This window comes from Perca flavescens, chromosome 15 (genome assembly GCF_004354835.1).
Source record: "Perca flavescens isolate YP-PL-M2 chromosome 15, PFLA_1.0, whole genome shotgun sequence".
In the NCBI taxonomy this organism is placed as follows: domain Eukaryota; kingdom Metazoa; phylum Chordata; class Actinopteri; order Perciformes; family Percidae; genus Perca; species Perca flavescens.
This window is the reverse complement of record NC_041345.1, coordinates 3,568,434-3,583,004: the sequence shown is the minus strand read 5'-3', so window position 1 is coordinate 3,583,004 and position 14,571 is coordinate 3,568,434. Positions and strand designations below refer to the sequence as shown.

The 14,571-nt window shown below is 41.3% G+C and overlaps 1 protein-coding gene across 3 annotated transcripts in view; it reads left to right on the top strand.

Moving 5' to 3' along the window:
* Positions 1-14,571, top strand: part of LOC114568962 (myosin-10) — an 82,624-nt gene that overhangs the window by 46,294 nt on the left and 21,759 nt on the right. For all 3 annotated transcript variants that reach the window (XM_028598660.1, XM_028598658.1, XM_028598659.1), the window contains 10 exons: positions 2,915-3,007; positions 4,225-4,288; positions 4,805-4,903; positions 6,053-6,196; positions 6,323-6,418; positions 7,039-7,157; positions 7,356-7,508; positions 7,751-7,924; positions 8,004-8,177; positions 12,076-12,190. In XM_028598660.1, coding sequence (XP_028454461.1) covers positions 2,915-3,007; positions 4,225-4,288; positions 4,805-4,903; positions 6,053-6,196; positions 6,323-6,418; positions 7,039-7,157; positions 7,356-7,508; positions 7,751-7,924; positions 8,004-8,177; positions 12,076-12,190 — 1,231 coding nt within the window. The remainder of the gene's footprint in view (positions 1-2,914; positions 3,008-4,224; positions 4,289-4,804; positions 4,904-6,052; positions 6,197-6,322; positions 6,419-7,038; positions 7,158-7,355; positions 7,509-7,750; positions 7,925-8,003; positions 8,178-12,075; positions 12,191-14,571) is intronic.

The window sequence follows — 14,571 nt, the reverse complement described above, 5'->3', positions numbered from 1 at the left end:
CCTTCTGTTTCTGGGTTTTATACATGGTGTTTAGGAGGAGCACATGAACTGTGAAATCAGACCACAGCCACACTAAATTATACATTATATACCTACATTTTAGTGAAGTACCTATATGAAGTCTATTTGAAGATATCAAAGATGATGAAACATGATGGCATTTAATCAAATCTTTCATATGTTCATGCATGTTTTCCATTGGTGATGTAATTTAGATGCATGTGTGTAGTTAATGAGTCTTCCTTGGATTGTGGTGGCACCTGGATCGCGGCTGCGCCTGCTGCCGTTGTCCTGCTCGACGGCCACTGCTTCTACTATTTTTATTATTAGTTGAAGTTCTATTATCTTTACTGTTATTATTATTGCCACTGTTCATCATGTAATTCCATTATACCCACTGCTATAATAATTATGAGTAATATTCTACAATGTTTTCCAGAAGTATCACAAAAAAACTTGATATTTTCTGGCTCACCTCTTCTCAGATTCTTGATTTATCCCGAAGCTATTTTTCTTTCTCCCCTAAACCAAATCCTGATGTTTCTGTGTCCTCTCTAAATTAAATAACTTAAGAAGCAGAGTCTTGGCTGCAACCTATAACCTGCAGCTTTGAGCACAGCACACACAATCCGAGTGAATGCTAGTTTAATGTGCTTTGTTTCAGTAGCCGTAACTCAGGGCCTCAGTGCTCCCCTGCCAGAGTATACGATCCACACTCACCTCCTTAATGCTGACTTCCTTCTGTGTTGCATTACGGCTGCCTCTGAGCAGAGGCCAGAGGAATGTAGAACGAGGGATCTAGGTAGCGCGAAGATAAGTTGGATGAGAGAGGTTTGGAAAGGGGGGAGATGAAGTAGTGGAGAAGAGGTAAAGCAGAGCCAGAGGGGAAAGAGACGTTCGTATTTCTTGCAGTGAGAAAGACAAATGGGAATGCCTGTTTATTCTTTAGTTACACAGGGACGTATGCACTGGTTTCTGTGTTCTATGTCATTCAGAGCCTGAAATATAAAGATAAAGGAAGAAAATGGGGAGGATAGTTACTTCTTATTTCCCTCAGTAAAACCTGACGCCCACGAGAGATGCATTTTACTGGAGCTTTCCTGCAGTCAGGTATCAACACATTCAGACTTTCTATGTAGACCTCTAGCAGAGTGAGAGTCAGGGCCAGATGTACTAACGCTTTTGCGCCCACTTCAGGCATATTTGTTTCGCAACCTGCACCTAAAAGCATGGCGGGGTATGTACAAACAGGCCGCACTGAGGTAAAAGCGCAGGATTTTTGCCACAAGGATCACACTTTTTCAGCTGAGCGAACACGAAATCACCAAGCGCTACAGATTAAGCAGCCATGCAATATTACAGTTACTGGAAGAAATCAAAGAAGACATTGAATCTCTGACTCAGCGTTCGCATTCCAGTCCAGCAGTGAGGGAATATCGCAATCTGCACTCAGCCGTATCAAGTACTTTACGCCTTGCTACAGCGCAATTTACGGTATAGTGGGTGGAGAAAGGCGCTGATTACCCGATGAACTGCAGGGTTGGTAAATACGACGTAAGATGAAGTATCACAGCGTCACCTTCTATGGGTTGGCCATGGCGCTGATAACGTACGTTTGCAAATGTACGTGTATTGATGCTATAATATAGGGCCAAGGGAGACATTATTTCCACACTTTTATTCACAATTTTCTGCAAGAGCACAGGGTGTCGATACAAAAGGTTGTTTTTCAGTTATGACGTTGACATGTTTACTTGTTTGAGCAGCTCCTTCTTCCTTCCTTTTTTTTTTCACGATATTTTTTGAGGCATTTTTAGGCCTTTACTTTTGACAGGACAGCTTAGACTTGAAAGGGGAGAGAGGGGGGGATGACATGCAGCAAAGGGCCGCAGGTCAGAAACTGAACCTGCGGCCGCTGCGTCGTGGACTGAGCCTCTATATAATGGCGCACGCTCTACCAAGTGAGCTACCCAGGCGCCCGAGATTTTGGACTTGATGGAAGTTATGGGATCAGATTGTAGTCATTTAGTGTGCAGATCTTGGTTGTGTATGGCAATTGAGGACGCCACACATTCATCTTTGGATGTCCGTACTCTATCTCTGCCTCAAGTCAAAAAATTCTCTTTTCTTGCTTTCTGTTAAACAATACATCAAAGTAGGGCTATAGGTAGTGCCATTTTCTTTTGATGGCCATTTCAAGCTGGTTTATAGCATCTGCCGGCCACACTGTTCCCTCTGGGCAGTCAGAGTCCAGTATCCTGGAGTCAGTTCAAGGCAAGACCTGATGTGCTGTAGGGGCTATTTCTGTCCTGCCACTGCCCTGGTTAGAGGAGATTGTGTCATGTGTAGGGGAAGTGGAAGTTACTGGAGCTGTAGGGAACCGCCTATCTACCCAGGTTTTAAGATTTGGGAGGAAGCCATCATTACCATCATGGTGGTAAAGTCTTTGGATATATAGGGTATATCCTCACAACCAAAGGAATGCGCAGGCCGGAAGAAGGCTCTCACTCATCGCCAAGAAGTAACCACTCACTATAGGGCATGTGTCGAAACACACTCGCTGTATTGCCTTTGTGGTTTCACGAGTTTCTGTCAAACTGTTTGGATGTCTTGGCACATGACGTTTTGTTCCCCTGACAAAAATCACATTGTGCTGCAGTCGACTAAAGTAAAGCCAACAGAGCCTTGCTAAATTGCTGACTTTCCCTAAGATTGGTTTAGCATATTAACGTGGCTCCAATTTTTCTCTTGCTGCTCTGTTGCGAAGAATTGGTTTTGTCTCACCAGCTTGTATATGTTTTGGCAGGCACAGAAATACGTGATAAATAGTGATAAAAAGATTCATTACGTGGTGCCAGACATAAGAAATGTTTGACAGTGATTTAGCATCTAACCTCTCTGTCTTTCTCCACAGGGTGAGCTGGAACGCCAGCTCCTGCAAGCCAACCCCATCCTTGAGTCTTTTGGCAATGCCAAGACAGTGAAAAATGACAATTCGTCTCGCTTTGTGAGTTCACGGTTCCTGTTTAAATGATCATTTGTTTGATTTAAACATATGTACAGATAGTATCCAGAAGGGAAACAGATTTACTCCACACTGACTGGCAGTGAAGTTTACATTTGCATTAACAGACACGTACAAAGACATTTGTACATAATCTAATCCCAAACCCTCCTGCTCCATGTCATCCAATGCCATTCTGCCAACATTTCTTTCTGGGCTTTTTAAATGTCATGGTTTCTGCGGTTACTTGAAATCCTTTGTTCAATTGGTCCTTTAAAAGTTTGTAGATTTGAGGGGGAAACAATCAAGGTTATGAAAATAGACATTCATAATAGACATAGGTCATTGAAAGTGAATATTTATAATTTTTTTTGCAAGAATAGAAATTGAAGATCTTTAATTTCTGTTTCTCTTAACGTTAGTGAAAATGCTATATATTATTTTGCTGTGCTAAGAGTCTGCCGTCACTGTAACACTGTTCACACATTCAAGCCTCTCTTTTTTTAAGGTGGTCTGTGATCTTTGTTAAAGCCTGATTGTTCTCGGACTTTGATCCGTGTCTCAAACTATGCCGTGTTGAATTTGAGGGAATTGGGCCTGGAAAGTCCTCTAATTTGATGTCTAAAAGGTTTTGGGACCCTGTAATTTAAATATGTAACTTTAGAATATTTGATAAAAATAATTTTATATAAGTCCTGGTTGTGTAACACCATACTGTTCGGAAGAATCTAGTATTTTAGAGTGGACTGATGCTGCACTTTTAATATATATATTTTATCTCTGATCTCGTAGTGATGAGTTACAGGAATTACAGCAGTTGTCGCTCTAAGCATTTTAAATGTTTGCTTGACTAAAGTAAACCATGTGGCCCAAGTTAACCACCCTGGTGTTCAGTCCTCATGAATCACCGTCTGTCTCAGAGGAGAAGCAATGAAGCCCAGTGGACAGATGGGCACACCGATCACACACACTTACGTACACACATTCATTCACTGTCAGGAAACCACAGACGTGCCTGAGATTTTTTCTGACCTGTAGACCTGGCTTTTCCTAATATGGGCATTTTGTTACACCACTGTGTCATCTGCAAAAATCCACAAAGTGGTATTTAGAATGCGACGGTGTCTAAAGAGAGAAGAAATATATGACAGATACACACACACAGTGCAGTACACATCAACCTCATATACTCTTTTTAACATGCATCTTGTTTCCTACAGGGGAAGTTCATCAGAATCAACTTTGACGTCACAGGATACATTGTCGGGGCCAATATTGAAACTTGTATCCTTATTCCTGGGACATGCCGAAGGAGCAGACGCTCAAATGATTGTTTCTAACACAACAAAGGAAGCTAAAAGACAGGGTACACATTGAATTTAGATCTGAGAGCAGTGGTTAGGCTGTACGACTCACCACAGCTTATGCTCACCACAAGAATGCCAATCGGCGTTCAGCTTATTCTCCAGACAGAGCTAGAGGGGACCAAGCTCTAAAGAAACCACGTTTTTTTACTGCAATTCCTCATTTTCATTCAAGTTTATTTGAGGAAAATAATGGGTACGACTCCGCAGGATAATACTTCTTCATCTTGCACACTTTGTTGCAAGATTTAATTCCCCCCGATTCTTCTAAGATCTTGGATATCAACCTGATGTTCCTCAAGAGCAGAAATTCTGCAACAATGTGGTCTTTTTTTCTAATATTTCCTACAACAGTGAAATTATCAGTTTCCTATCAGGTTTTTATTTTCTTTTCATGTTGTAATTTTCTTGTCCAGTCCTTAACCTTTGCTCTCAGACCTTCTGGAGAAGTCGAGGGCCATCAGACAGGCCAAAGATGAGAGGACCTTCCACATTTTCTACCGCCTGCTGGCAGGGGCAGGAGAGCATCTCCGGAGTGAGTGTCTGACAACTGCTATAAGGATAAACAAAAGTATCTCAGCAATGACGTTTCTATGTTTGTGCCAGTTTGCTTCAGGCGAGGAACAGACCCAAAGAAAGCTGGTTTGAATTAGCACCGGCCAACTATTGTTTTTCCCTCGTTAACTTTTAATTTAGCTTGTTAGTACATTGTTTCATGATGATGCAGAATGTGTTCAGATAGCACGTTTCTTTTATTACCTAGTGGATTTCAAAGGTTCCTTGATCTCTCCCTCACTTATCTGCTTACTCACTAGAGCAGAGGTGCCCCAATTCTTTTATATGAAGGGACAAAATGTATCTGGATGGAAGGCCATGGGCCAAAAATAAATGTTGATGTTGAAGAATTCCATAATTCATGTAATTCTTCGTAGATAAAACCTATGTGTTTAATTCACAGGGAGGTTTACAATACTCATATTAATCACGTTTTATCGGCACAAAATGTATGTTTTGTAGTCATTAGGATTTTACAGCACTTTCAAAATAAGAGGAGAATAAGCACGAGCATGTCAAATGCCATAGTGGGCCAAAACAAAGGGAGCACGGGCCAAACTTGGCCCGCGGGCCCCAAATTGGGCAGCCTTGCTCTAGAGTCGAGATTGAATTGTGAACATGTAACACATACTTTGCTGTAATGTTTCATCAAACAATCACTTAGATTGTTAATTTTGTCAAATGAGTTGCTACAAAGCAAGTTAAGACTATCAGCTCCACACAAATGAGGCATAGCTTAAGTTCTGGCAGGTCACGGAGTCAAGCTCGGCTGTTATCTCAGCTCATAGCTGACAGTTCCTAAGACAGCACACCAGCTGATGGCTTGGCTGATTCCCTCTTTTGATTGGATTTCCAAATGGCGCGCTCTATTTAAACTGCTTTTCCCAGCGTGTGCGCGATCCCGTAAGGCTTGTAAGTTTTGTCATTACTTGACATTACTTAGAATTCCTCATGGGGGCGACATAAACTATGCACTCTAGCTTTAACAAACAGAAAGTATCCTAACATGCAGCACTGTACGTTAACTGGGAAAAACATGCATCTTTAAACTAAAGCATATAAAGGTTGGTTAAAAATAGCGTTAAAATACTCAAGAATGAACTTCTCTTTCTTTCCTTTCCTTCTCCAGCGGACCTGCTGCTCGAAGGCTTTAGCAACTACCGTTTCCTGTCGAATGGTAACATTACCATCCCTGGCCAGCAGGACAAAGATAATTTCCAGGAGACTCTGGATGCCATGCGCATCATGAGCTTCTCCCATGACGAGATTGTCTGTGAGTAGTACTTCCAGATGTGCCCTGAAACACAGTATTTTCTTATGCTCCTTCTCTTTCTATACTTACATTCCTTTGTGCCCCCCCTTCCTGGGAATCACTAAAATGTTATCTTATCCTTGCCAGGCATGCTAAAGGTGGTCTCGGCAGTGCTGCAGTTTGGCAACATCGTCTTTAAGAAAGAGAGAAACACGGATCAGGCCTCCATGCCTGAGAACACAGGTAAAGTCAAAGTACAACAATGTACACACACCCTTCCTCGCTCGTGTCAGTCATGATTCATGAATCCAGGAAATGAGGTGACTGTGACGCTTCAGTTTCCACCACAACAGGTGTTGGAAACAGACCATCATTTCCACATATATACACACTGACACCATTTTCTCGTTCACTATGAGCACATGCTTTATTAGCAACATGATTAAACTGAAGATAGATTTTGTGTCTCTTTATATTGGATTGCTTGTAATGTTTGGATCATGTCAACACCATCACGTGCTCCTGTAGTCTGGACTATACTGTAGTCACATACCTTGAATTAATATATAAAATAGTTAGTTTTATTAAATCTGGGGGTCAGACCTGACACATGAGAACTCACTTAAACAAAGCCCCTGACCCATTTTTGCGGTCTCAACTCAGCCAGGAAATGCAGAATTTGGGTCATATATCCTGGATTGATAAGCTGTGTTTGATTGTGTGATTGTTTATTTGAGCACCAAACTTAAATCAGATTCTGAAGATAATAAAAAACACCAATAATGTTTTTTTTTTTATAAAATCTGAAATGTATACCAAGCAAAATGTTACATGCTTCCTGCTTCCTCACTTTTTACTCCCAGTGGCGCAGAAGCTCTGCCACCTGCTTGGAATGAATGTAATGGAGTTCACCAGAGCTATCCTCACCCCGAGGATCAAAGTGGGGCGGGACTACGTACAGAAGGCACAGACCAAAGAACAGGTAAGGTGCCATCTAACTTGCATTCCATTTGTATCCATTTTTTAGCTGTGAATAACTGAAAAAACATCAAACGTTTGTTTAAAGTTTAATTCTAGTCTTTATATCTGCGCTATCGAAGATATATACTGTATATATTTAGGTATATGTTATATTGGATTAGATTAGAATTGCTGACTCTCACCCTGGTTTTTTTCTCAGGCTGACTTTGCTGTTGAAGCCCTGGCCAAGGCAACATATGAGCGGCTGTTCCGCTGGCTGGTCCACCGCATCAACAAGGCCCTGGACAGGACCAAACGCCAGGGTGCATCTTTCATCGGCATCCTGGATATCGCTGGCTTTGAGATCTTTGAGGTGCTGATTGTGGTGCTTTACTAACAAACTAATTTCCACAAAACACAAACTACCTTCTTGATATTTTGTTCCTTTACACGTGGATTAAGCTTAATCCAAAGATCCAGGTTGTCTGATCATGTGAAGTGTTTTATTGGTTTAATCAAAGTCATCTAAAGTAAAACAGTCACCTTTACACAATGATCAGAAAGAAAACATGTCACCATAGCTAGAACGAACTTCTGCTTTATGCTCCCTTTCAGCTGAACTCATTCGAGCAGCTGTGTATCAACTACACCAATGAGAAGCTGCAGCAGCTCTTCAACCACACCATGTTCATCCTGGAGCAGGAGGAGTACCAGAGGGAGGGCATCGAGTGGAGCTTCATTGACTTCGGTCTGGACCTGCAGCCCTGCATCGACCTCATCGAGCGGCCGGTCTGTGTTCTCCATCTGTGCGTGTGACTTTATTCATATGCCTCTGAATACGTGTGTTAAACAAATTCTGTCTTCTCAGACCAACCCCCCTGGTATCCTCGCTCTGCTGGATGAGGAGTGCTGGTTTCCCAAGGCCACCGACAAGACCTTTATAGACAAGGTGCTCCAGGAGCAGGGCACCCACACCAAGTTTCAGAAGCCGCGTCAGCTCAAGGACAAAGCCGACTTCTGCATCATTCACTACGCAGGAAAGGTATGTACTGTATTTCAGGCCCATAAGGGTGTGTTGCATTCTGACTGCTCTGCTGGGAATGGTAGCTGGTTGGACCTACTACCAAAGTATAGGGTTGGGTACCACCGGTATCTACCAGAACGAATGACAACGCAGATTGGGGCCTCTTTTCGGTGACACGTAAATGCCTGCGCTGCACTTTGGTGTTTCGAAACGGACGTTACATGCAACAGAGGCATCACTGCACATGACTCTAGTTAACACTACACTTAGCAGCAGGTAACGTTAGCCTACCTTTAGGGCTTAGACACGGTTAAAATGCTGAAAGCTAAACATCTGAAGTGTGGCTGTATTTCACTGGAAAGGAGTCCAACACCGGGACGTACACAACAGATGCAGCTAAGGACACAGAGGAGACTAGCTGCTCTTTGCGAGGAACCTTGGACACTGCCGGAGTTGTTGGAGAAACAACACAGCCGTGACTTAATGGTGCATTTAATTGCACCTTGTAAGCTCATGGTGCATTCAAATGCCCCTCTTTTGTTAAATACCATTCTGTCATCTAGTGCTTTTTTGTTGTTTAACAGCAATTGACTGTTAAAATAAGTAATTATTAAAATTATCATTTTAAATAAATTATTTAAATTTGACCATATGGCCTTTTTTTAATTCCCTTTTTTTTAAGTATAAGTTCAGGCACCCACACCGTTCTAAAAGTATTGTTTTAGCACCGATATCAAAAAAAAACAATACCCAACCCTACCTTAGTACGCTTCACTCTTAGAAAAGAGCTCTTAAAAACCATTATTCATGTCCCCTTTATAGCCTCAGATTCATCCATGTGTTTTACTGATGCAACAGCTCTTTTTCTGGCCTGTTTGGAAGTCTTTCTCGGAGGCACAGACTTAGCTCCCCTGAAGGTGCAGTTAATCAGGTCATTGCATGAAAACAATAGCCCAGTTGTCGTCCTGCTGCTGTAGGACACCACATCTGGTTCACATCGGTGTGTGATTGAGTCTTTGGTGCCTGGTGGTTACATGATGGAAGGATTTCAACTTTCACCTTTTTATGGTGGTCTGCCATCTGCAAAGAGAAAACGATACTCCATAACATTCCAGAGAGGACTCTCGTCTGTCGCCTCATAAAAGCTGATATCATCCCAAGAGATTTACCTTTCTCTTTTTTCCTGTGAATATGTATACAGTGAAGAGCATCGGTCAGTCGTGTCCAGACATCAGTTCTGGAACTGAGCTTTGCCATGACAAACATGTGAAGATCTTAGATTCCGCCCGAAATCAAGCATCCAGTGTTCAATTCTGGAGCCAGCATTAAATTCGAACCTCATCAAATAAACCCTGCATGACAGAGTGATACTGAAAAGGAAGATAAGTGCAAACATTTTGAGTTTGTTTTTCCAGGATTCTAATAAAACCCATATGAAGATCTTACATTCCTCCTCTCAGGTCTCCCACTATGTCAATTACTTCTTATGTCTAGTCTTCATAGTACGTTATTGTTTGAAAAACACATCCAAGTTAAAGTCATCATCATGTTACAGAGACTAATCTGTGACTGTGCTGTCGGTCACATGATAGTTCAAGTTCAAACAATTTTATTCATCCCAAAGGTCAATTCAGTTTAACAAAACAACAGTTACACATAAACACATAAACAGCAGACAGGAGTATGTCAGAGACAACTCTCAAGGGCCAGGCAATGAGTATACACAGTTCAGTTCAAGTTAAGAACAATGATAAAATAAATAAATACACAAATAAATAAGGTTCCCAGACAAATGGTACACAAGCAATGCAAACTGCTCAATGGTGTTTTAAGCCCCCAACGTCTCCTTCCAGGCAGCGCTGCGACCATTGACTTCAGGGCACCTAACCCTAACCCTAACCCTAACCCTAAAGGCTGTTTTTCACTCACCGCATCCGAGCTTGTGTGCCAATGTGATGTCAAAAGGATGTAGATCTCGCTGGTCCAGAGGGAGCGCACCATTTTATTTAGCGGCACATGACAAAGCGGAAACAGGAAGCAGAAGGTGAGTTCTTTTATGGTGAATGAAAGGCTCGATCCGACGAAGTAGGTCATTGAATCAAATCGAAGCATTGACGTCAATGCTGCTGCCAGTTCTGCCGTTGTTTACCTTTTTCTTCTTCTTCTAGTCCGTAGAAATAGCAAATTCTGTAGACCTTCCTCATTAGCGCCACTGCAACTAGTGTAACCTTAACCATAACCATAACCATAGCCATAACCATAACCATTGCCTAATTCTAGTGCCTTCCAGGCAGCGCTGCCTGCAAGGAAACGTTGGGGGCTTAAAACACCAATAAACATGCAAACCTCAGAATAGTAAAATAAGATGTTTATTCCAAGAAACAATAACTGTCTGGGGTTTAAAAGTCTGATAGCCGACTGAATAAAGGACTTGAAGGAAAAGTGGTTTGTAATATATGTAATACAAGTCGAGGTATAACCCAACAGTGATTCTCGTTATGTCAGCATTGTGTATCACTGCTTTTCTGAACCTTTTACCACTCGTTGTATCTATTGTCCCACGTAGCACATACAGCACATCTGGTGCTGCCTGTGGTATTCGGAAACACTGTTAGAGCCAGATCTAGCCTAAGACATACGGCTGCAGACAGGTGAAGCAACAGAGCAGCAGCCATTAATCACAGACTGAAAGCCATTCCTCTGGAAGTGTATTTTTACAATAATGAAAGGAAAAGGATTGGATGACATATGACTGAAATCTGATTTGATAAATGAGTTTTTATTTTGCTGTCAGGATGCCAAACCTTGTGTGTGGTCACTGTTGGTATGTACAGTTCATTACACCGTCGCTTGTTTGGGTTTAAAGTGCAGCTCACTGCAGAGACTTGTTCAGGTGCACTATAAAGCTGATGAATGGCTCATGTTACGCCTGCACGATATGAGGAAAATATGCAATACGTGTTTTATCGTGGTTGAATATCGCATTACTTGCAAGAAATGAACAGTACATTAAAATGTACTCAGTTCAGATCTACTGCTAAAATACAATAAATTGCTTGTTGAATTCAAAACTGAAAGAAATTTTTTTTCCCAAATGATTTTGTTGAACATTAAACTAAACACAAAAGGCACCATTAAAAAAAAGATAATGGTAGTTACATTTTAAAGGGCAGATTTCTACTGATCTCTTTCAACTAATAAAAAAAATCCTTGAGTGTCTTTCGCAATGTGCTTATTGTGCAAGTTGATATCACGATGAGGACAGTAATAATATTATTAATAATAATAATACATTTTATACTGCACTTTTCATTGACAAATCAGTCCCAAAGGGCTACAGGAGATAACAATCAGGGTAAAAACAGAAGCCAATCAAAGAAATAAAGATAAACAATAACACACATAAAGAGTCACAAGAAAGCTTGCTTAAAAAGAAAGGTTTTTAGGCCCTTATTGAAAGAGTCAGTGATTTGGGGAGCCCTCAGGTGGTCTGGGAAGGAATTCCACAGGCGAGGAGCAGCTGAGCAGAAAGCCCGATCCCCCATGGTGCTGAGCTTGATCCTGTGGGGGGGCGAAGATCCTGTGGTGTGTGTAGCTCTTTGAGGTATGATAAAAATAAAAAACTATTTATTTGGCGCCTGGGTAGCTCACCTGGTAGAGCAGGTGCCCATTTATAAAGATTTACTCCTTGATGCAGCGGCCTCGGGTTCGTCTCCGCCCTGTGGCCCTTAGCTGCACATCATTCAGCCTCTCTCTCTCCATTCAGCCTCTCTCTCTCCTTTCATGTCTTCAGCTGTCCTATAAAAATAAAGGCCTGAAATGCCCCAAAAAAAGGAGTGTTTGAGATTGTTGATGGAGACGCAGTAGAACATTTAGTTGTCCAACCCCTAAAGTAACAATCCCTGTGTTTGTTTAGGTGGACTATAAAGCTGATGAATGGCTCATGAAGAACATGGATCCCCTGAATGACAATGTGGCCACGCTGCTGCACCAGTCGACTGACAAGTTTGTGGCTGAGCTCTGGAAAGACGGTGAGACTCTGAAAGAATAGTCTTGGCGTTTGGGAGCTCATTGAGCTTTTAATTGTACAATAGTATATTGATGTACAACTTTGTCTTTCATGAATTCTGAATAAACCTGCATTTATTCTTATCAGGTCTTTTATTTGGGGTTTTGGCTATTCTGCATTAGCAGCGGTTTGTCGTCAGATTTGGTTTAGATGTTCATGTTCCCCTCAGGATGAAATGTATTAATTTTGGTGATTCTTAACATTTCATCATAGATATATAAATAGATAGATAGATAGTCTGTCTGTCTGTCACTGGGGAAATTTGTTTTCACAGTCTTTACAGGGCCTCACTAATATACATACATACACATACAGTAAACATAGACACCATCATCAGAACTAAATGTTAATTTGTCCAATACCAAATATCCACAAAATTACTGACATTCCCATCGGCTTCAGTTGTACTTTGTGTTCAGTTCCAATTAACAAATGTCAGCAGAGCCACTAGCATGGCTTAGACTTTTCAAAGCATGTTAGAAACAACTGAACCTCCAATTAAATGAAAAAAGGGAAATACATTCTCTCTTCTCTCACACTCACCTGTCTGAGTTCCATTCAGCCGTGTGCTTCATGGTTTCTTTAATGTGGGATGGGTTTTGTCAGCAAACATGAAGTGTAAACGAGCTAACCAAGAGCTAGAAGACTTTTTTTCTCAGAGCCGAATAACAGATTTATTGCTAATCCTGTATTTTCTCCCTCAGCGAATACACTGTCAATATTACAGTCAGAGAACCTTTATAATCTTAATTTTATTTTGACATTTGAGTTGTTTATGGAGCCACAGACCGGTGAAATAGAAAGCAAAATGTTTATACAGTATAACACTTTCTGGACAAATCTTTCTCCTGATTAATGTTCGGCTATGATAACCCAACACTGGCTTTGAATAATAACAAGGCTTAGATAATATGCATTTACTGTATCATTACAGTGCATTAACTGCTAATCAATGCTTGAAGGTGCAAAAGATTGTGTGTGTGTGTGTGTGTGTGTGTGTGTGTGTGTGTGTGTGTGTGTGTGTGTGTGTGTGTGTGTGTGTGTGTGGGTGGGTGTGTTTGGAAGATGTGTGCATGGGTTTGCATGCCCACTTTTCTCTCTCTCACTCTCCTGTCTTCTTTCTCTGTCCGTGTCTCTGTTGCTGTAGACATTCAGACGTTTCAGAGAGCCTCTTTCTATGACAATGTGTCAGGGCTCGATGAAGCTCCAGGTGAATCATAGGACCACTTAACCTCCGTGTACCACTGGCTTCTCCTCATCCTCTCCTCACTGTAGGGAGCATTGGTTCCCTGTCCTGTCCTGGCTGCACTGTGCACCCCTCTAAAAAAAAACTTCCCTCTGGCTTTGCATGGCTGTAATAACCTCTGATATTAAAACATTTCATTCTTCCGTGAGTGCTGGTGGCTTACTGCCGCTCCTAATAATCCAACAACTATTGCTTGAATGATAAGCCAGGCAAGGGATTTCTTTTTGTAATCGTACAAATAAATTAACAAAAGGCTGAAATTCAGAGACAGGTATTTTTTGAATTACACATTTGCTTGGTGAGATGGATTTTGAAACTTTTGATCCAGAATTAATTTAAGTTCTTGTTTACTGGCGTGACCTCTAGCTCACCCGGTAGAGCGTGCACCCCATGTAGGCTGAGTCCTTTGCACCACCCCCCCGAATCCGTGTCATCTCCCCTCTATCCCCCCTTTCCTGTCTATCCACTGTCACTATCAAATAAAGAGAAAAGCCCCCCAAAAAAAATCTTTGAAAAAAAGTAAAGTTATTGTTTACTTGCTGGGATGTGATATGATATGATGATATGATATGATACAAGAATGGAGTATCTGAGGTACCTGCATGCCAGATATCTGATTTGAGATCTGAGTTAACATTTTAATGGCATTGTGTCCTTGATGTGAGCACATATCGTCTAGTTAAAGAGACATTTAAACATGTATTTTTTGCTTGTTACGTCACTGATGTACACAATATTAACATTTTCTAGGATGTTATGTACTGTAAGCGTGGATTAAATTGTGATATGATCTAAGGATAAGTATGTGGTTTTTTAACATCAGTAAATATTCCAGCATCATCAACTGCACTGCACTACTATTCATTGAGATTATTTTAGATTTGATCCAGTTCCAGTTGATATGTAATAGCCAGATAACCTCCCTGTTTTTTTATTATATTGTAATGTATGTCACAATTAAGAGTTTGTTTCTGTATCCTATTAGACTGACAGCTTGTTAAGCAGCAGGCTAGCTGAGAGAAACTAGCTTCTGTTATGTTGGCTGTCATATCAAACCAGCTGTTGGTTTCTGGCCACAGCTGCTGTGACACCATTGT